Here is a 23758-nt window from a genome sequence, read left to right on the forward strand (position 1 = left end):
GACAGTCACTGTGCCCTGTGTCAGCAGTACCTGAACAGGACCTGCCACCCTCCTTCCACCCATTCTGAGGCTGCTGGTAGCACGGCCGAGGTAGGGAGCTGGGGAGCTCGGACCCAGCAGCCAAAGCAGGCAGGACCCTTGCCCATGGTGGGCAGTAGCTCTGTGCATGTTGGTGGGCTGTGCCTTCCAGTGTTGGCATCTGCTTGGGCTCCAGCTGAGCTGTGCTGGGATAAGGCAGCCACAGCTTTGTTATTGTGATGCACTAAATGACTAAGATTCAGCACAGCCAACACTGCAGAGGAAGAAGCACTTTACCAATTCTAAGGGCGACTTGCAAAAAATGAACGTGGGCTATAGTTTCAGAGACAGAAAACAAGAAGTTGCAGAAAACGCTGGAGCCTTTGTGGTTTGAACTAGCTCTACAGAGAAAAACTTGCAGTTGTGAAGTCAGAGACTGCAGGGTGCATGTTGAACTATTAGCACTGCCAGGGCAGGAATACAGCATGTGATGGAGGTCATGCAGGCCAGTGATGATGGGAACAACAAGAAACTTCAGTTATGACAGGAAGAAAGTCTAAAATACCACAACAGAGTGAGATCAGAGACAGAAAAATATGGGCAGGTCAGCACAGGAGTCTTCACAAAGCAGTATACTGGTGCAACCTGTGCATTTAGTGGGAGTTACAGGAGGAGCACTGAACTCCATTACCTTGTAGGGGCTGGACAGACCAACAGTCTGAAACTCACACAGGCCTCGCTAATTTCTGTTTGCCAAAAGGTACACAATCTATGCCATAAACACTGATATTAGCAGTAAAAGAAGGCACCAAGCTGCTTTTCAGGACCTGGAGTGGAACAGGTGACCTCAACACTTGTGCCAGGGCATGGGAAAAGACACCATTTCCCAGGTGAAATAGTACTTGGTGCCACTTGCTCCTTCTCTATAGCTGGAAGCAGTGATTTCATGACAGTAGGGTCACAAAAATAGCAACACTGGAATGAGGAGAGATATGGGACACAAGGCCAGGCATTTTGCCTGAGAAGATAACAGCTAGAACAGGCAGCTGCTGTCCTGGCCACAGCCCTCCCAGGAGGAATCGACTGACGTTGTGATAACTGCTGGCCAGATGTCCCAGGGACGCTGCTGTACCTCCATACTGCTTAGAGTACCCTGGGGACTAAAGCTAAGATTCCTAATTGTGTACATACAACAGATTTTTATGCAGGCGTTTGAGCATTTTGTTGAAGTCTGCTGACAGCAACTATTGGCATTTTTGGCTGGGAGGGGAGGTGGAGGTGGGGGATCTTCATCTTTCAACACCTCTGGCACAAGGCTGCTGAAACCATCTGTTGTTTTGTGCAAAGACTCATGTTACACATGTAGGGCTGTGACCTCAGGATTTGGGCACATGATATAATTACTGGTGCTTAATGAATTACTGCATGCCAGGTGGGCCATGGCAGAAGTCTGCTCATGGGGCTGGCTCACAGCAAATGCAAGGTAAATCACATTATCTGAGACCTCAGGGAAAGCAGGAGGGTACCTTGGATCTGTGCTAGGTTTAAAAATGCGTGAAGAATCAGTTACTATTCTGCTTAAGCCCTCAGATGTTGAATGAAGCAAACTTCTGTTGGGTTCCTTGACCTTAAATGATTCTTGAGTAAGATGAGGGGGTTTGCTGGACCAGGCTGCAGATGCTTTAGCCAAGAAAATTCCAGATCAGAACAGAAAGTTTAATGAATGTCCATGTGAAATCCTTGTTTTCTGCCTGGCTTATAGTTGGCTGTTATAAAAACCCATCACATTCTGCTGCCTGGATTTCATCAGATATAGAAAATACAAGTATTAAAACTATGGAGGAAGTCTGAAGATATGATGAAATCTTAACCTTATAGGCAACTCAAAAGAATTACTGCATTTCAAAGACCAGTAGGCAAGATAATAAATACCCCTTGCAGATGAGATATATGGTGAGGTCAATTCTGAGTGCTGAAGAAGAGGTTCAGTGGAGCATAGAAAGGTTCAAGAAGCTCCTTCTTTTCCTGGCAGCCTGGAGAGTTGCGGGCAGGATGAAGGAACAACACTTCCCCAGATGAAGTCAAATACCATCCCTGCCTAGCTATGAGACTAGGGCTATAAAACAGTCATGCCATCATGCTCTCCTAGGACTTCCCAGCTATCTTTTTGCTCTACCTGACAGCAGAGGTGGGCTAGTTTATCAGCCTTCTTGTAGACTGAACTCTATTGAGCTACCTGGTGGAGAAGAACAGCCTGCCCTCAAGACTTCTGCTGCACCCAATGCATCAGAGGCATGCAAGCAGTGCAGAGCACTTAAGTAAGAGGATGCAATTTCAGCATGGCCAAGGAAAGCTGGCAGATGACAGGGATAAGGCAGGCTTCATGTTGTAGCAGGAAGAGGTTTTCACAATGGTAGGGAGTGCAATGCCAGTGGAGGGCCAGGTACAGAGCCTGGATCAGCCAGGATGCAGGGGGGAGTGGGGGAGATTGTAAAGCTGGGTGAGGGGTGAAAGGAAGAAGAGTGGTGGAAGGTAGTCACTGTGCCTGTGCTTCCAGGGAGGGACTTGTAAGATGCATTAAACAAGATTTGAACTGGGTAGATAGAATAGGTGGAAAGTTTCTTTTCTGCAGGACACAGGGAAGTGCTGGCTGTAACGCTTTTCTCTTGTCATCTGGTAGCTAAGGGCAGGTGCATGTATCTATTCTGCCCTGCACAGAGGCGTAATAAACCCGCCATGGTCCAGACATTTCCAATACACACAGGCACTGGGACAGAGCTTGGGCCACTGTCTGCTTTTCTCATCCATGGCTATGTTCAACTAAGCTTATTTGCAGCCTCTGCCAACAGCAAAACATGGCCAGGAGGACCAGTCAGTCAAGCCAGTTTCCTCCTTGGAAAAGGAGGATTCCTTGGGGATTTAAGTAAGCCCTCCTCAGTGTGGCTGGACTGCACACGTATGGCTGGTAACAGGCATGGCATCTTGGGATACATTTTTCCCCCTACTTTTTCCCGTTGCTGAGCCCTGAACTTAATACCAATGTAGTTACTATCAGCACCTGCCTCCCTCATCTATCGTGATCGTAAGTGAGCCAACCTATATAAATTAACCACAGTGCAGTCATCTCTTTCTGTTGTCCTTGTCACCTCAGAGCTTCTGAGTGACCCAGAGTCCCCAGGACATGAGCACTGGGGGGACGGAGAGAGATGAAGAAGGAGAAGAGAACAAGGGAGACTTGAGGTGTGTCACCTGCAAGAGCATGGGCATGGTCTGGGGCAGCGGGGAGGTTGGAAGGAAGAACAGGAGTGCAGCGAGGGTGAGGCGCATGTGTCAGTGAGACCTCCTCCAGATGAACACCACCATTTCCCCCCACCAGGCACCATCACCACCCAGAAGAGATGTCTCAAGGAGAGAGTGGGTAGCAAGGCTTGTTTTGACCGCAGGGGAAAGCAGGAGAGGGAGAGGGAGACACTTACACGGACTGGGACGTGCTGCTGTCGTGCCTTCGCCTGACCCCCCAGGCTGCCCCCGAGCTGGATGGCTCAGCACGGCCTGTCTGCTGGGCCGCCAATCTGGTGTGGCGATGACAAGAATGAAATAAGGAGAAATACTCCGAATAGGAGAAACAAGTCATGCTGAGGCAGAGACAGAGACACACATCCACAGAGACGGAGTGAGAAAGCCTGCCGGTCAGGGCTTTGAATAAAAGCAGATGGCCACGGCTTGCTCTGCAGTGGATTCAGCTGCTCACTCAGCTCGAGTTTATTTTTGGCCCTCTGAGGAAGCGTCAGGGGATTCAAATGACCATATAAGACAACAGTGTGGTTAACCCTACCACCACCACCACACAGGAAGCAGGCACAAAGAGAGGTGAGGTGACATTCATCACCTCCAAAGTGCCAAGCAAGTGGGTCAGGGTGGGGGCAGCGGAGGACCCAGAGCCACTGGATGTCAGCTCCTTTTCCAGCTTGGCTCTCCCAGGTGGCAGAAGAGTTCAGCAATGCTACAGATTTGGTGCTACAAGCTTCAAAGGTTTTCCCTTTGGTGAGAGGTCGTACACTCCTGGGCTGGGTTAATGCACAGAACTGCTAATGCTGCTTTTTGCCAAAATAGCAGGTGTTGAAGGACCTCCAACAAGGTCGGGACCAAATGGCCAGGGAAGCCCTTATTCTCCCCTGCCTCGGGTCTCTACAGGAGAGCTGACTGTACAAATGCACAGTAACCACACCGAGAAACCACAGCCTTTGGGAGCAGGACTGCTGGCAGCACAGCATCCCTATTCCACAGCTATGCACATGCTTGCTGCTCATCAAATTGTCCCCAGCTTCCCAGCCTTGGAAACCAAACAGGTTTGTTTCATTACCACAGGCGGTAATGAGCAAGGCATCAGAGGGTGGTGGAGTTACAAAAAAGGAGGAGGAACAGAACTTTTGTAGCTCTCAGTTTATTAAAAAAGGGAAAATTAAAGTAACTTAAAAGATTAAAAGGATATTTTTCCTTGTTTTGGAGGTGACTTTGGAATCTATTCCCTTCCTCCTTGAGAAACCTGCCTTTTGTAAAATGAAGGGGGAACAACATCTGGGTTTGAAGCTGTCAGCAGGTCTCTGTGACCACAGCTCAGCATTGCAGGGGAGGGGGATGCTGCCACCATTTGGTGTCTGGAGCTGCTCTTGGCTAAGAGTGGCATGCTTGAAGTCAGACTGATCTGAAATAACCACATCCTTTAAAAGCTGAAGTATTTAACAGGTAGTCAGCTCACACTGTTTTATATACATATTTTTTGTGCCTCTCTTACGTTTTCTCATAACAAATGCTTTGCTCCCTCTCTGGCAAAGCTTGGCATACAGTGGGGGAAAGGAGCAGCTGGCCTTGGGAGGGCTTCTGTTGTTCAGGAAACCTTGTGGCTGTGCCCCTTTATTTGTTTTATTTGTTGCTTAAAATGGACAACATGAAGCAAATTCTCCTCTCGCTGCGAGCACGTAAATTGTTGACCTCACTGGATTTATAGCAGACTCCGGCTTTGACACTAATGACAGACTCGCAGAGGAGCCGCCTGGCACAGCTAATTAGAGAGCACGTGCACTGACAGGGAGCCTGGTTTTCCTTCCTGGGCAGGGCTCTCTGGGGGAGCAGCTCGGGCTGGCACTCGCTTACCTTTGCCAGGGGTAAATGCGGTAGGGAGGGTTGTGGGGGCTGGCACAGCTCGGGGCAGCCACCTCACCAGCACGGGCCACCATCGACTTCTGGGGGCTCTGGGCCGTTGGTTGACCTGCTGCATCCTCTTCCAAGCTCTGCTGGATGGCCATCTTTATAAGCTCATCTTCGCTCAGGCTGCTGTACAGACTGTACTCCTCGCAGCCTATTGTTTGTCTTTGAGTGTTTGCTGCCGTTGTAGCCATTTTTATAATTCTTTGCTTTCCTGTAAAAGGAAATTGTGGCCATCAAAATCTGGAAAAAAACTCAACTATTGTGTGCTGTCATTCAGGTGTGCCTCTTAACTAGACTGACCAGAAAATCCTTCAGAAGTCCTTCACCAGGGAGAGAACATTATCAGCTAAAATCTGCTTGTAAACTTAATGAACTAACTCCTTTCAATTACGCAGAAATAACTGGTTTAACTGGTGTTTAAAAAAGGGGGAGTTGCTGCAAGCAAGGCAAGTTTTTATCTGCTTATTCCGGTTACCACATCTCAAGAGAAAAATAGGTAAAGGAAATCCCCTTAAGATTAAAGAGATACATTTTTGAAATTTATTTGGGAGAACACCAATGGATGTCTCTTTTTACTGGTTTTCTTTCTTGCTGTAATTGCAGGAAATTAAGGGAAGAGGTTTGTCTCTTTGCTGGTTCTCTGTAAGGACAGGTTCTCCACCATGAAGTGCAGAGACGCTTTGTAATTTTTTCCACCTTATCTGGAGATCTCTCAAGCAACATGCAAAGCTATGCTTTGAAGTGACTTTGTTTCACTCAGTGAGGAGAGCAACACCACACTGCTCTGTTTCACTTCTGATTTTTTGCTTTTTCACAGAACAAAGTTCAAGGTCATGAGCGAGATGGAAATGAGAGAAGGGGGAATTGGGCACACTCAGCAATCACAGAATGACTGTGAACCACCACTGCAGGACTCTAAAAGGCAAAGACAAGTCAAGATACTGCAGAATTTCCAGCAGTGATAGGGGAAGTACTAATGCCATGAATGGTACAATGCTCTAGCAGGATCTCATTCGGATGCCAGAGAGCACTCTGGCCATCAGTATTCAAGAGCCAAGGGTTTATTTTATGGGAGGAAGTGGAAAAGCTTGCCTCTCTTAAGGAGATAACAGCCAGCGCAGAACAGGTTTGATTTTATAAGCGCTGAGCGAGAGCTGTGTAAAATAATGGGGAGACTGGGATGAGGAGCAATGGGAACAAGCTGCTCAGGAGGACATGGACGTGACAGGGGAGGACAGGGACCTAGCAGGAGGGGACTGTGGAGGCATGTCCCCCAGGTGCAGAGAGGCGAGGGGCTGCCTGAGTGTACCAGTGGGGTTGCTGAAAAAGCTGCCTGCTCCCACCCTGTGGCTGCCAGTCCCTGTCCCATCAATGCCACAGCAAGGTTGGTCTCCAGCTCCACACAGCCCTGCTCTGCCCAGGATCAGGTCTTACTGATCTGGGCCAGCCGGCAGAGCCATGAGGATGAGGACAGCAGAACCACCCAGCTTCCCACTGCTCAGGATCTGCCTCAGCAGGAGCCTCAGGGGAGCTGTCAGCTCCCTTTCCCTGTACAGCTGCTCTCTCCTCCGAGTGCCCGGGTCAGCCTGGTTTCCTGGGCACTCACACTGACACCAATGGCAGAGGGGTCCAGCAGGCCACAAGCCTCACACCAGGAAAGTGCCCTGCTGTAGCAGCTCTTGCTGCTCTGTGCACAGCCAAGAGACAGTCCTGACCTGGAGGAAATGGCAGCACCCCAAATACAGTTTGAAGACATTGCAAGAGCTTGAATCAATCAAGTAACTTAAAATCTTGGATTTAGGGTTTTCACTTCAGACATGGTGATATCTCCCACATCAACAGCCACCTCAGGCTCTAAACCCACTCCAGAAGAAGTGGAAACACTTCAGGGTAAAGGGAAGCCCAGCAGATTTCAGATTGACATTATGACTTTTAACAACAAAGAATATATTTTACAGCCATGAAAAATGCCAAAATAAAACCTTCAATTGCTGTAAATAATACAACCCAGTTTTGGTGGTTTTTTCTCTCTCTCTCTATTTTTTTCTTTATTTTCAGCCAGATGTCTCATGGCTGCTGTTGCTTCCCTTCTCCAGGGGGTGCCTCAGCTCCGCTGTGACCCTCACTGTCCCGAAGATCCAAGCCCAGGCGTCACAGCGCTGATAGCTTCCCTGCGCCCCCGCTGCTCCGGTACCTGCCTTTGGCTGCTCTCCAGCCAGCAGCTGGCTGAGAACCATGACACAGCTTCGTTTGTCCAGCAGCTGCTGCTGCTGTCTGGCTTGCTCAGCCCCTGGCATGGTGGGCAGTACTTACATAGTCGCTCAGCCTAGGAACTCACGTAGTAGCTGCAGATGTGTGGAATCCACAGGCTGGAGCTGGAAGGCTCGTCTGCAGCATCCAGCACTGCAATGCCTGACTGTAGGGACCTGGCCCCAGTGGTGACTCAGAAACCTAAACAAACCCGTCAGCAGAGAGGGCAGGATCTGATCTTAAGCTCCTAATGGAGGTGATGCACAATGAATCCTTGGAGAAGGCAAGAATGGAGATAAAACTGCTCCTCTCTGAGGGCAACCCACACCAGTGCAGCCTGGGACATGGACCCATACTCTGCATCCTCCCCAGTCCCATTGCCAGCATCCTTATGGCAGTGAATCCATCGCCACTGTGCTTCTGAGCTGGGTGTTGCAGTGCCTTCTGTGGCAGCCTGGGCTTTAAGGACTGTACAGGAGACCTCTGCCAACGTGACTCCACACCCTGGCACAGAGGAGCTAACTGATATCGCTCCTTCACCACATCCCAAATGGATCTAGGTATAAAGGCTGCTTCTGGACCTTCTTCCCCTCCCTCCTTTTGTTTCACACATTCTTAAGGCAAAGGGAGCAAAAGGGAAGATTTTAAATTTGTGGGGATAACTCATATTTCATCCTCTTATCCTTTGTAGGGGTTAACTGGGTCCAACCCACTAACAGAGAAAAGGGAGAACCTCTCCTGCATGTTGGTGAGCCTCACTAATCTAAATATTTTGACAGGAATTCCACAGAGTGCAGAAACAACAGCACTGGCTGCAGCTCCCATCACTGACTCATGCTGCAGGGAGAAACTTCATAGGGCTCAAAATAGAGAAAGCTTTCAGTTCTGCTCATGGCACTGCACAAACACTATGAAGGTGTGGGGGTCACATCCTGGGGCTGCAGGAGTTTTTGGGTCCTTACTGAGAGCCAGGGACAGCCTTGGCTGCCCTGAACCCCTGCAGAGAGTGTTCTAGTTGGGTTTGAAGCTCTTCCTGCATCCCCCTCTGGTCTCCACTTGCTCAGACAAGTGTGTGTGTGCAGTTTGCCTGTGTGCTGTGACTGAGTGTGGCAGGAGGCAGGGCACGTGCCTTCTTCCCCACAGCCCCCTGCAGAACAGAGCACAGCAGAGCCACCACCCTCCCCTTCCACCTGAGGATGCTTTTGTTTGAAGCTGCAGGACCACAGAACAGGGGCACTGGTCTGAGTTATGTCTGTAAGAAGCCACAGTGGGCCAGCTGAGCTGCAACAACAGGCTGAGCACATGCCCTTGGCTGGAGGCTAATGCACCACAGCCTGATTCAGTTTACCCTTCTTTCCCTGAGGCCAAGCTCAGTGGCATCACCTGGGAGTGCCCTTGCTCAGCTGACACAGCAGGGCTAAGTTTACCCCATCTGAGGCCATCGGTGAACTGCCAGCCACAGACTTATGAAAGACAGTGGGCTAATGTGCTATAAGCTAAATATTTTCCACCTTCTGTAATGAAGGTATGAAAAAAATCAATCTTTGTTGCTAGAAATGCTTGAACTAGTTTGGATTAGTAAGATCTGGCCAAAGTGGTCTTTCTAAATGCAGCTTGAATCTATTTCCTTTCTCTAAGCCAGCTTACTGTAGGTTTAAAATATTGGAATTAGATTTAAAAGTTAAATGCTGCGTTCATTCTTCATCCTAACTTTAAGTTTTGGGGGGATGTTTTAACGTTTGGCTGTACTCTGCATTTCTCCAGCAGCCCAAGAGCCCATCCTCACAGGCAGGTAGCACACAGCATCTACTAGAACAGCAGAACCTGATTTTTAAAGCTGTGGGTATAGTGCCTTTATTATTCCTTAGAGAGTGCTTTGCTTTCAGGTCTGGGTGGCTTCACTAGTGATCTCTCTTGGCAGAGACATGTCTTGGGATTCTGCTGTCTGTGCTGCCATTTAGTAGCTCAGTCTGACAAGATCTTCTGTAATCTAAATTTACCACCATTTCCACATAGAGTCTGGTCCTGATTTTAATTTTGTCATCCAGATTTGAGTGAGAGTTTTTTAATTCAGATGTAGTAATCAGGTCTGTGCCACACAGAGGCAACTTAGCTGCATCAAGTGACCAGAAGGTAAGGCTGGAAATAAAATACTTGTGCAAGGACCATGCTGTCACCTTCTAACCTGTGTTAACGAGCAGCTGTACCTGGTAGATCTCTGAAATCAAAGGTACTGCTCACAAGGGGGAGTACTAGTAATCACCTACATAATGGCAAAAGCCAGAGACAAACACAATTAGGTTGCTATTACATTCGGACTACAAGCTCTCTCAACATACAGTGATTAGGAGAATGGGCTTTTGATCCCTGATGCAACATAAATAAACAAGGATTACGGCTGGCTTTGAACACGCAGAACCGTGCAATTCAATGCCATTAGCATCTGAAACAACTGGTCCCCGTTGATAGCACTTCTTTAAAGAAAAGCTTAGCGAGGCTGCCTGTCCCTCCTCAATAGACCCCAGGCAGCAGAATTAGCAGAATTACTTATTTCTGTCAGAGAAGGATGGCAGGTGAGTGACAAGGCCATTAAGGGAACAGAGCCAGACTTTGCCTGTCTTTGCGCTGAGTTTATCCCAGTCAGCTTGTAACTGAATACAGAACCATGTTATTTATGGCTCAGGGTGTTATAAACCACATTTGTAAAAACATAACCAGTCTTTGGAGGCTGCAAAAGAGAGAAAAGAGGAGCAGCTTCATCATTTTGCCTTTTGCAAGGAATGGTTGAGCCCCTGCTTCTGCAGATCCATGTTTGCCTTTCTATGTGTTTGTCTTTACTTCTGAAAGCAGCAGGAGCACACATGGGGGAAGGAATACACAGCTGGATGTCTTCACAGCAAACTGAGCCTCTTCTTCGGTTCTTACTGTGGCATCTTTCAGGACAGATCTTCTGCAGGCAATGGAAACCAGACCAACTTGCAGCACTTGAAGTGCTCACATTTTAGGTCAGTTTCCTGATAAACTTTTGCAGTTTTCCAAGGGTATTATATTGGATAACTATTGCAAGGAAGCAAATGATTTTGCAAAACCAGAAAGATTTCAGTGCCCATCAGATCTGCCAGAGCTGAGACATCAGAAGGATGACACCTCATGCTGTCAGGCTGCGGCAACAGGCAAGGATCCTTTGTAGTGACAGCTTATGCAAACCACTCAAGTTCTAGCCCAGTGCTGAAGGAGCAAAGCCAGGCTTCTCGAAGGAATCATCTGAGCAAACAAATCCCCTTGCTCAGACCCAGCTGTCAAAACAGGTCACCTATCAGTATGGCATATGCCCTGATGCCACCAAATCATGATTCTGTGCAAATTCTTTACTGGAAATCATACACCTGCAAGCTTTTATTTCTTCTCAGAACGTATTCATTCACACAGCAATCAGTGCAATATTAGCTTCATGTCAAACCAACTAGAAATTTAGAAATTAATGATTTGCTGATGTCATTTTTCTCCTTCACACTGTGCCTTGCATGCTACATTCTACCTTAGTATGTTGTAGCTATAGCATTGATTTCTGAGCAAGATACTCTATGGACAAAGATACAAGCATCACTTGCAAGCAAAAGAAAAATGAGGAAATGACAGAGCTACTGTTCTGCTTATCACCAGACAGTGTTTTATGGCATATTTGAAAAAAACCCAAAGCCCAAAACAAACAAAAGCAAGTCTCAAGGCTGTGTTAGGGTGTTAGATTACAAACTGCTGTAGGAATAAATATTTGCATAGACATAATGAACGGAGAGATTGAAAGTACTAGTAAGTTCAAAACATGCATATTTGCATTACCTTTTTGTTCTGAAATAAAAGGGTAATAATAGTGCTGAAATGGGTTATCTTCTTGGTTAAGTCTTAATTCAGAAAATCCTCGCTGGTATTTGTCTCCCTGCTTTGCCGGGATGTTTCGATCAACTGCAGGACAGCTTTGAAACACACTCGCTTTGAAGCCTGGAGTTTATTTCTGGATCACCCCATGATCAGCGAATACAAGCCAAAATATAAGTTGTTCCCAATCTCAGATTTCCTGTTTGAAGATGCACAGCAGAAACTTGTACCAATCCTAAAGTTCTTCTTTGTTGCATTATCTGAAGAACTTCACTTCATCAACATCCTGTAGCTAAATGACACAAAGTTGACCTTTCTATTACATCATTATTTATTGTCCCTGACAAGTAGACCATATATGGATATGTTTCTGGAACCTAAAGAAGAAAAAAAAATTGCCATATAATTTTGAAGTAAAATATACTGTCCTGGAGAGTTTTATTTGCCTGGGGAGAAGTGATCTGCATTTACTCTTGTTTTAGCTGATACTTATTAAACAAAACAGCCAAACATTACATGGGTATTTACTGATGTGTTAGAGTTGTTCATACATTTTTAAGGCTGCAAGTTTGAGACTTCAGGATTCCAAAAGATGACAACAGCACTTGTGAACCTGTTCCAAGTAGTATTTTTAAGAGCTTACTCGTGGAAAAGGACTGCTCCCATACCACCTAAATGTGAACAACAGATTCTCTCTCAGACTCCTCAAGGCCATAAATGTGAGGTGGTACCCATCTTCCCCATCTTCTGGAAGAGGGCAAGCTGGCTGAGGAGTTAGCACTGATCCAGGGATGAGTTAGAAGAAAAGAGTTGGGCACATATAGAAGAACTGACTTGAACTTGAATTGTCTGGATCATGGGAATAATAATACTCACTTTGGGAAGGTTTCCATGTGTTTATCCAGCTAATACAATGAATGAAGGAAAACTGTAATAGGATATCAAAATTATGCCTATGCATTTTCCTTCAGCTCGTTTAACTCATTCTCTTGGCAAAACATTGCATATATGGAGAATAAAGCCTAGATGGAAGTAGGTCTGGAATCCTTTCTGAATACCTTGTGGAGGCTCAGGTTCACTGTAGGCACCCTGTCAGTGCATGAACACCCCCATCTAAGGCTTAACAAGAACAGTCTTGAAGCAAAAAAATGTAGCAAGACCATATCATCCACTAATACATGATTCCTTTCAGCTCAGCTGCTTTGGTTTTATTCTTTCAGGACCAGCATCATTCCCTCTCCATCCTTGCTCCTGAATCCATCTCGCTCCAGCATGACATGATGGTGAGTACATGGCACATCTTTCTTCCCTGCTGTCTGAAAAGCTATCTGCCCCTCATACCTGGTGCTGTGACTGCTTTGTCCAAAGTTAAGGTCATTCAGCAGTAACTGTGACAGACAAAGGAGCCCTGGATGTCATCACCAGGAGTGTGAGAAACTCTTATGCCCTTGACAAGATGTCAGCCAACCCTCTGTGACTTTTAAACAACACCCAGTGCTTTTTTTCCTTGATACTATTTCAAGATTGTAACTAGCCTTGGCTTAAAACCAGGAGTATCTCCCACATTTGACCCTTCTGCTTGCTTTTTGGGAATCTCTCACCCTTGATCACTGAACCCAAGAAAAAATTGCTGATACTGTGATGCAGATTCATGCTTTGCAAAGGCAAAGGTGTCTAAGTCTTCCAGGATGGCCTGTTTGATTATGACAAAGACATTGGGGCTCAAGGTGCCATCGGCTCCGAGCATTGCAGGTGGCTCCCCATGCCATCATGGCAAGCACACTGCAATTCCCTTCCCTCCCATGTTCCTGGGCTTCCTTGCAGAGCTCTGTGCGCCCTTTATGTATTTGAAGCCGCTGTGAATGTTGATTCACCATTTTCCAATAAAAGCACAGGACTCTGCTTCAGAAGATCTATTTTCAGATACCATTAACTCTCCCTTTTGTCTTGAGTAAATCATTTAACTCCTCTGTGTATCATTTTCTACATTAGTGAAGTGGAAATAATCAAATGCCTTAACTTTGAGAACAGTCCAAAATTCCTTGCAGATGGGAAGCCAACAGGACTACTTATATGGAGAGAGACTGCTGAATAAGACCTTATTTAATTACTATCTGTGAAATCCTCAGAGGAAGACCTCATATAAGTTTGAATTTTAATTACAGAAATAATACTACTCAGAAATGAAATCATACATTTGGGGGTTGATTTTTTTTCCCAATAAAACAATATTGTGGCTTTATTACAACATATCCAAAGCACAATAATAACAATCATGATTTATTAGCATTGCATCAGATTGCCTAATATTTCCCCTGGGGCATGCAAAGTTACAGATCTGCATTTTCAGCTTAACCCTGAGGCATTTCAATAGATTACAAATGTCACCTGCAAAAACAAATATGTAAATTTACACTATTTTCTGGGACATTTCAAACTCAGACACTGCATGTTAGATCCATTTGCTGTCTCTAAATAGAAGTGATGGAAATGGCCAACTCATGCTGATGGGGGAGTCTCATCATGCTGATGAGAGCTAGGCTCTCACAAACAGGACACAGTAAAAGAGATTTGAGTCTGGGAGGAGAAGAGAGGATGACCATGTGAAAACAAATGGCGAAATAATCAGCAAGATTGTTTTCTTCTTCATATTTCCTCAAAATAGCCAGCAGAAGCCAGGTTAGGAAAGCAAATTTAAAATTTCTTTCCTTTGTCTCTACTTCCATTATTTGAAGTAAGTAGCCCATCATCACTACTAAGCCCTTCAGCTCTACTAAACTACACAGCTGAATCTGGCAGCTGAGGCTGGAGGAAAAAACAAAGTTCGTTTGTGCATCCCAGGAGACTGGTGAGCTTGTGACTGACTCATTCTGTGTGCAGCTGCCACAGATGTGCCTTCACATGATGAAGGGCAGGTGAGAATGGACATTAGCACAAACTGTCTGCCTGTATCTACCTATGGTGATTAACTCTACTGCATCCAAACACTTGGCATATATGTGGCTGTTCTGAAAGGAAGAAAATACTGACTAGTTCTGACAGTAACAGTTCCTGGACAGAAAATCCTCATAATACTTTGCCTCAGGACAGCATATCTCTTTGTGCACCAATTACCTGTAACTGTTGTCTTGTTACTTAGATCTGGTCTCAACTTTTTTACTTCAGAAACACAGCAAGGTATTTTGAGTGGCATATTTCCCTGAGAGCACAGAGCTAGCGTACACATCCTTTACCATGATATCCAGTGAGCAGAGCTTTGCATTCAGTGTTGCCATGCTGTGCTTCCATCAGACTGTCCCAAAGATTAAATGTGAGCACCAGAACCACAAGCACCTCTCCTGTGCCTCCTGCTACTCAACCCACGTTAAAATAACAAGAATATAGAAACTCCCACAAGAGAAGATGGTTTCAATTTCCTTTGCAAGAACTAATGATTGCTTTGGCCACAATACCTTGAGAGAGGCAAGGAGCCAGAAGCACTTCTATGGGAAAAGGTGCAGGATGTCACACATGCCCAGGGGTAACAAATATGATATACATTACTCCTTACTAACTTTGCTGCCTAAATACTTCTTTGCTGGAAAGATGTAGCTGTTTTGAGATCACTCTACCAAGATTATAATTCCCCTTTCAGGAGGAATTTATCCCACTTCAATGGCTGCTGACACACACCCTGAGTCAGGATGGCCTTTGGCTCAGTGTATGACTTCCACCTCTGCACAGTGGCTCCTCACAGAAAATTTTTCCCTTTCAAACCAAATCAAAATGAAGTCCTCACTCCTCTGGAAATATGACATGATCCTAGTATCCAGGTCCTAAGACCCATTTCACGTATCCGATGACTCAGCCCCGCCAGTGAGCTTTGTAAGAGTGTGCAGCTACTACAGTCAATGCCACTCTGCAAATGTCACCATAAGGTCACATCCACTGACTCAACCTGAAAGAAGAATCAGTCAGAGGGAACATGAAAATCTAATATGAAGTGAACACAACCCAAAGACTATATAAACAAATACATGCTCCTTGGAGGAAGAGGGAAATCATAAACATTATCATTTAGTTCTCTTTGCTGTGCAAATATCATTTATCTTATGTTAAAATGTATGTTAGTAAGAATTCTAATGAAAGACTCGCCTTTACCTTGACCTTTACAAAACCCACAAAATTCAGAGATATTGCTGCAATCCCAGTGCTCTGAGGCTCCTTCAGGGGAGCAGGAGGATGAGAATGGCAACCTGAGACACAAGCTGCTGTGAATAGCAAAGATCCTGGGAAAAAGAGTGTCTCCAAATTATGAAATATGAAACCAATTTTTATGGAAAACAACTTTTTCACAGGTTTTTTAAAAGGAGTCCTTGGATATATGCAATGGCTGTTTACCTCTCCATTCAGTCTCTTAGGATAGTTTATTAACAAATCTCTCTTGAAGCTTCTCTGTGGTACTCTCTAATTCCTTTCAGACTGGTTTGTTTCGAACTACTGTGCCTGCTGTATGCAATAAAATTTATTGGATTGCTCTCCTTCCCTTCTTGCAACAACGTGAGAGGCTTTCTGCAAATGGATCTGTCTTTGCTTTACTCTTGCCACAGATAAACAGACCTTAAAAAACAAAAAAATGTTCATACCTAAATTCAGCATCTTGCAGTAATGTCCGTAACTTTTACCACAAGGAGTTACAGCTCCCTATATGCTTGGTAAGAAGCTAAGGCAGGTGCTAGCAGAGCAGCAAGGCAGAGCAGGACCCTCCTGTGCACAGCCTCAGGGGAGAGGTGCGTGGGTTGGGCTCTGGAAAGATGGGCTCCCGCCTGGCTTGGGATGAATGCTGGAAGTTGCTTCTGACCAACCCAGCTGGAAGTGAGTTTGCTGCCTCAGTTTCAGGGCTCAGAAACTGAAAGCAAGAGGACAGGTTGTCCTCCACATTGATCCTGCTATGCTGGCCCAGAGATGAGGTGGGACACGGTTGGTTGCTGTGCAGACAAGAGCAGCAGAAGCTCCAGAGCAGGCTGTGCTAAAGGACACTGCACCACCACCTCTATTTACCCAGTGCTGGTTTTGTGTGCTGTCAAACTCCTGTGTAATGAATACGGTACCTGAAGCCCTGGTCAAATGAACTGTCCTTTATCTTGCCATGGAGAAAGCTTCCTTGTCCTGCACTGACTGAGCACGCAACAAGAGAGGAGCAGAGGTTTATGCCTCCTTTAAGTTCAAATCACAAAGCAACAGGTTTGATTCACAAGGCTGACATTTAATTATTTGCCCTACATCTTAGGTTAAATTTAGAGCTAAATTTAGGACAAGTGTCTGGACAGAATGTCATGACACCAGTGTATATCTGTTGCACAACATGCCATATGAACATGTAATGTTCAACTCGGTTAAAAATAACTGTACACTTACCTAACTCAGCAGACTTCTGTACTCTGTCTACTGAACTGGTAAGCAAACAGTGCAATAGTAAGAGTCACAAGCATACTGCAGAAAGAGATATTACAAGAACTAAAAGCAAGAAGACACAAAAAATATTTTCCTGTTTCTGTTCTTTGTTGCTTTTTTTTTTCAAGTAGTAAGTGCTTTTTCATAGTAATATGACAGTCCAGATAATAAAAATTGATGTGAATAAGTAAATTAGAGTCAAATTGGGAAGAGTTTTTCCCCCACTGAAGTGAGAGATCACTCATTCCTTAAGAGCAGAGTTAAATGGCTATTAAAACTCCCACCCTAAGTCTACAAGAGGACAGATTCTTTCACAGTAAAAAAGTAGCTTGCTATGTACATGGGCTACATAGCACCAATTGATGAGGCCGAATCAGGTAGATCCAGATATCCAAACTAAACATCATTATCTTTCTTGAGCTGTGTTTGGAGATCATAGCTCCAAGAAAAACCATGCCTGGTTTACAAGTGTCAAAACCACAAAGTGAGATGGAAAATCTGTTTAACACCTTTATGCATAAGATGAGAACAGCAGAACAGCACAGATGAGGGTTGGAGTAAAGAGCTGAACTTCAGCCAAGCTACTTTGATGTTGCTGAGAGCTGTAACAATAAGCAGAATGTATTTTCTGTACTTGAGCTGCAGCCATGCTTCGGTTCTTTGGCATTTATCTAGACACACCTTACTGATAGGGACAGGTTAGGGTGTTTTCACCAGGCCTTGTTTGGTGGGGCTGCAGGTGCCTCAGCCATGTGTGGGTGATGGCCATCACAGCTGAGATCTCCTCCGGTTACAGGAGCTGGCAGCCTCCGTGGCTCTTTGCTGAGGAAGCATCCTTATAGGGCCCCAGCTCCACCCTGGAGATACAGGCTGGCAGAGGGCAGGTCACCAGGATGAGACAAAATGCTGAATGCTGCTGACCACCAACTGGAGAGGCCAATAGCTGTGCTAATCAGCTGGTTATCACTGAGAGCACCAGGGCAGCGTGCAGGGCTGCTGAGCAAGCACTGGGGGAGTGCCTGTGGCAGCTCAGCAAGGAGAGGGTTTTGTTTCAAGGCGATACAAGTGGGATACAGACAGTTCCCTGGCTCACTAGGCTAAAGCTGGTCCAGCCCAGATGGAGGGGGCTGGTACTTGATAGTTGCCCAGGAGCTGGTGGGAGCCTGTGCAGGCTCAGTCTGGGAACAGGCTGATCAATCACATCGTGGGCTGCAGTGGGTACTGTCTGGTCTCCCGAGACAAAACTCTCACCCTCAGGTGGGACAGTCCTTTGGGACCAGAGCAAGGAACAACACCATGTCAGTGTAGGGAAAGGTATCCATCTGCTTTATGCTTCTTCTCTGGATACCAAAGCACAGGCATGCCATTACAGCACCTTTCAAAAGTGCTTAAATCATGTTCATCATTTTTTCCTTTAATGAGTGATTTCCTTTTGACCTGAGATTGTGAGACAAGATAAGGTGTCTTAAACTATTCACGCTATATATGAGTGAAGAGGGTGCATGCAGGATGTCAAAGATATTTTCCCTGAAATGCTGCAAAGACTGAGTCATTTCTTGGTTGTCACGTTCTATTGTTCGTGAAAATGGTTTTGCTTTCTCTGCCAATTGTACATCATGTCTGTCACATCAGTTGTGGTCACTATTATGTGTCATTGATTAACCTCTGATATAATCTTATTTTCTGTGGCTTGGCACCTAAAAATTAATCAGGCCAGTGGTCAGCTTAAGTGGACCCTCTAGGCTGACCCTAGCAATGGTAGTTTGGGAGCATTTGCAAGAAACTTTGGTGAGGATAAATAGTTCTCCTCAGAGACATCATGCAAGTTCATGACAACTGGTTTAAATCTTCAACACATGGCACTTGGCAACCTTTCCAAATATTTATTTGATTATTTACTCCTTAATAGTCTTGTTTTTGTATAATACTGAACCCAAATATGAATCTTCCTAAATTATTTATTTCCCTTACATTTTGAAGCAACAAGTCCCAGAGCCTCAAATAGCACATTCCCCTGCTATTGTTGTCATACTGCTGACAACCTCTTGCTGTGCACCAGTGAAGACGTACACGTGGCTGGAACACAGTAGCAGGGATCTCACTCCCTGACTGTGGGTCAGGCCCGAGGGGAAAGCCAGGCTGCAAACACCAGCCCAGATCTGAGTCACACGGAAACGACACTGGGGCATGCTGGAAACACGGAGCTCAGGTTGCACAGGAAACTGTGGTTAGCTTTAAAACACAGCCAAAGTTAAAAAAATCTGAAACCTCATACATGCACCAAGACTTCATTTTTTCAGGCAGCAGTACTTATTGAGTGTGCCAGGAGGCTCACTGGGGCAGCCTGTGCAGCACATGGCAGCAGCAGAGCTTGAGACACGTTTGTGTCTGGCAAGAACCAAAACACTGCTTCCTATCTCAAAAAAAAAAGTGATTGATAGTGTAAATTTTCACTAGTTCTATGAAACATCTGTGGTTATGAGTTCATTGCTTAGGATAAGAAGAGGAATGGAGTGTTTCATAGTATTTTTACTTTTATTTTTTAAAGAGGAGGAAAAAGGAGGATTTACCAGAAACCACTGTAGTAAGTGAAGGGTGTTGTCCTCATTACTGATCTTTGTAATCACAATCCATACCACATGTTTGGCCTGAGGATCAGTTGATTTCGGCTCTGCATCACATCTGTGTAACAAAGCACGGAAACTAATATTTGTTTCATGGTAGGCTCAGATATATTGCTTCAGCACCATGGAAGCTGATGGAGTCACACCAGAGTGAGGACAAAGCCATCAGCCAAAACGCCTGAAGGTCTCATAATACAATAGAAGTAACACACATAAATATGCAAAGAAATAATAGATCAACCAGACATTACCAACCTTTCTTTCCCTAGGGTAATTGTATTTTGTTATTTATGAAAAACTATTATTGTCTCTTCTGACCTTCTATCAACAGACACATGAATAAGGACTCTCTCTCTTTGTATGTATATGTGCATATGAACAGATATTTTACTAGAAATCTGCTGTACTTGGGTAAAGACTGAAGTCCTTTACCTGAGATATCCATAACAGGTACAAATTAGTGTGGCAAGAGAATAGCTGGGGAAAATAATGTGGAAGATATGAGCTTTCTCCAGCTTTCTTCCTATAAAGAAATTGTTCATATAGTTAAAACTCTACTTCCAGACAATTTCCATCTGTCCTTACTGGAAAACTGACAAACAAGGGCAGGGAACATAGATTTTTGCATTTATTTATGTAAAGAACAAGCAGATCCCTACGTACTATAAATCAATACTTTCCTGATTATTTTAGTGGAACTGTACTTACTTTTTTTCCAAAGTAAGTGGTGCTCAGGCCAAGGAGCACAAGAATCACTTCAGGGAGAGGCAGATGTTTCATCAAGAGATTTTTAAAACCGTGCCTCAGATCTGCGAAATCACATGACACATAAGTGGTGCACACTGACTTGCAATATGAAATTCTCATGACACATTAACACTTTTCCTTTTTGAGCTCCAGATCAATACCCTATGTTGGATAAGAAACAGGCAATAAGACTTCAAGCTCTTCGGAGGTGAGTAAAAAACTCTTTGCTGATCCCATATGGTTCAGGGTAATTTACTGACATCCACAAGTGCAAATACACCTGGAAAGGACCTGAGGCACAAAGTCCACCACTCTCTCTAAGCCAGGCATCAATGAAATATAAAAAACAGGTGTGCATTCTGCAGGTGGTTAGGCTGAATTGCAGCAAGCAGGAAAATGAGTTAATTGTAGGGAGTATGTGTTTCTGTTTCTCTATCATCTGGAGCGCATAGATCAGGATTCTGTACTGGCTAAGCCTCCTCAGGAAAAGATAATCAGAAAGGTTAGCAGCACAGTATGCATATTATCAGAGAACCAAATAAAATTACATCAAAATAAAGCTACTATTCCAGATAACTAAAATGACATCAACCAGATATAAGCATGGGACTCTGCACCTCTTGCTTGTTTTATATGGGAAAAAAACACTTGTGTACCTCTGCACATGCTGCAGTTAATATGCACAATGGCACCACAGATGCAAAGAGAGACTAGGATCTGTGTGAAAAAAGGACAGCAGCGAGAAAGTCAAACACCTGAAAAATCAAAGAAATCTAGCCCCAGCCCTCCAATTCTATTTTTAGCATTTGTATTTTGAAGCTATCCTCTGAACTGATTATATTGAATTTTTTGCAGTTGATTTAGAAGCTTTCAGGCTGAAAATTCCCACCTCCCCCCCCAAGGTCTTACACTCAGCAAGGAAGGGACATTTTCCCAGATAAGTGTGTTAGCATGACTTGGCAGATCTCTGCATGCAAAAGAAATATTTGCCAGGGTAGGCCTTGAGTTTCGTGGTCACCTGGCCACCATCTTTGCCTGGACATGGCTAAGGCTGCTGGGGGAACAGGGTCTGTGGCTGTGGCCAGGAATGTGGCTCCCTGCAGCTCCCCTCTGCTCAGCAGAATGATTGAGTAGTAACTTTCCTGTACATATAAAGCCCTCTATCTGCACACTCTATCTGTAAACCTAGTGTTGTACCTTTATGGGTGGCATCCCAGAACAGAAAAGCAAACTGGGATGATGTCAGTAGGCACTGACTGAAGTTAAATCTGTTTTGCAACATGGGGAAGGGAGATTGTAGAAGACAGAGAGGTGATTCATCATTGCAAAATCAGAATTTATAGAAAACAATATGGAATCAATAAAAATAAAAAGAGAGAACAACACCATGCATAATAGAACACGTATGTGCACAACTGGTTGAGTCAGCCCCAGAAAAGCTTAGGACAGGTCTGGGAGACTGAGTATGTGCAGCTGCTGCTCATGCATTGAGTCCATCTAATCCATCCCTCAGCTATAATGTGCCCACCACTGTGGTATCTACTTACACACCACAGAGCTGTGGCAAATACACGATTGATGCGCTCTAAGCTGCTGCACAAACCTACTTCCTGTCTGCTTACATTGAGCTGACTTGTCCATCAGCCTTCTCAAAATGGGGCAAAAGGTTCAAGAGGCACAGTCCATCCCAAGTGTGTTGGCAGCAGTTCTTTCTAATGGAGTATCTCTTCAAAGGAATCAGCAATATACCAGACATGCCCATTAGTTTTGCACATTTCAAGACCATTCTCTTGCAGTTTGCCTTCAAAGACATTCATCCCCAGTAATAAAACACTCCAGACTTCCAAACTTTATAACTATGAAAAACATCAAATGCATAAGATCACATTTTGTACGGCACTAATCCTGGAACAGATTCTGTGCCCACTGGAAAATCTGTAGCTGGGCCCATATCTCATTTTCCTTCTTGTAAACACTGTGAGACCAGGTACCTTCTCAGGTATTCCAACAGCCATGTCCATTGAATTAATCTCTGCAGTGGTGGTGGGACAAACATTTCATTTGAAGAAAATCTTCAGGAGCTGTTTAGCATCCATCCATACTGAAAGATCCATTCCAAAGATCATCACACTGAATTATGCTAATAAATACATCTCAGTCTTGCCTATCTTGACCTGGGCTTGCAGATTTATAAAATTTCAAATCTTTGGAGTTAAACAGTGAAGTTAAAGCGAAGTGCAATACAAAGGTTGTCATGTTGACAATTTCTGTGTTGAGTCCTCCTGTTGGAAACCTCACCTTTCTCCATTGAGCAATATGATGCCATGTACTTACCCTGCGTGCAATCCTAAAGTATAATCTTTGCACCAACTTGTCAGGAAGCTGGACAGGTGTGTTTTATATTCCCTCAGTCTGTATTTAGTCCACTTTGTCCTCATAAGGAGCCCTGCTCACAAGGATATATATTTTTATAAAAATACCCATTCATTTTTATGCAGAACATCTCAAAGTAAAGTCATCTCTGTAAACACTCAGACCAAAACCCCTTTGGTACTGAAACCACTGATGCCAGAGCAATGGAAGAGATTCTTTTCTTTGTCTCAACACAACCCTTGCTCATCTTTGCTACCATGCACTACCAAGCAGAGCTGTGTGGTTGTACGCCATGACAATGCACCACATATCATTGCTATTATCAGGATCACAGAATCATGAATCACAGAATATTCTGAGTTGGAAGAGACTCACAAGGGTCATCAAGTCCAACTCTTAAGTGAATGGCCCATATAGAATCCAAAACCTTGGCATTATTTAGCACCATGCTCTGAACAACTGAGCTAATCTGTATTAGGAAAAAAAATCTTACCACTGCAAGCTGGTATTTCTCATGCCAGGTCTGATTCCAGCAGCAAATTCTTGATCTGTTTCCAAACATGAAGTGTAATCTTTATTTAAAAAGCAAAATCTATTAAAAGACATCAGATTTCATTTACTTTTCCATTTAACTTAATATTGAACCTAAAAGATATGTTGAAATAACAAAAAATACTGAAATGACTTGCTTCATAAAATAAAGTTTTCCAAATCCTGTAATTGCTTCTGAAACTAATCAAGCTATATAAAATCAGAATATTCAACTTCCCCTGTCATCAATTCAGAATTTTTTAAAGATCTTTTCAAGCCATCACTGCATTAAGTATGCTCAGGACAAATGTACTAGAGACAAGTAGATGCATCCTGCCCTCTTCTCTTCTAACTAACATGATTATAACACCAACAAATGCAAACAATTCCCTTTTGATTTGCATCAGCTTATGACTTGGCCAAAGAATTAAATAATGATGTCTCAACAGAAAATCTGTGACTAGGAATATCATCGAAAGAAAAGGCGGTGCCTCATTCACCTGTTAAATAAAGCATTTCATTTCTCTTGTGCCAGAATCAAGCTTTTAATTTTCATAAGTTTTTTTAAGACTAACAGTGGGAAAAGGAAACGAGGCAGCACAAACTACCAAGCAGAAATAAAATTGAATGAAATGACAGAGGGAGAGAAAAATAAACTAGTAGCAGAGCTTGAAAAATGGGGAGTCGGGTAGAGCTAA

The 23758-nt window shown here is 44.4% G+C and overlaps 1 protein-coding gene across 7 annotated transcripts in view; it reads right to left on the minus strand.

Annotated features, from left to right (window-relative positions):
* The window catches only part of ASB2 (ankyrin repeat and SOCS box containing 2), a 31459-nt gene extending 19752 nt beyond the window's left edge, over positions 1 to 11707 (minus strand). For 2 of the 7 annotated variants that reach the window (XR_006019344.1, XM_042047682.1), the window contains exons 1-3: positions 11317 to 11694; positions 5173 to 5437; positions 3495 to 3590 (exon numbers count right to left, since the gene is read on the minus strand). Coding sequence is in view for 5 of the 7 variants with exons in the window: in XM_042047682.1 (XP_041903616.1) it covers positions 3495 to 3590; positions 5173 to 5417 (341 nt within the window). In the remaining 2 variants the exon portion in view is untranslated. Of the gene's footprint in view, positions 1 to 3494; positions 3591 to 5172; positions 5438 to 7539; positions 7664 to 11316 lie in introns of those variants that run through there. The other 5 variants (XM_042047683.1, XM_042047680.1, XM_042047681.1 and 2 more) reach the window with 5 other exon arrangements.
* Between the last annotated feature and the right edge of the window lie 12051 nt (positions 11708 to 23758).

Source organism: Corvus kubaryi, unplaced genomic scaffold, assembly GCF_017639235.1.
Source record: "Corvus kubaryi isolate FWS band 111438036 unplaced genomic scaffold, C.kubaryi_AGA036_p1.0 66, whole genome shotgun sequence".
In the NCBI taxonomy this organism is placed as follows: domain Eukaryota; kingdom Metazoa; phylum Chordata; class Aves; order Passeriformes; family Corvidae; genus Corvus; species Corvus kubaryi.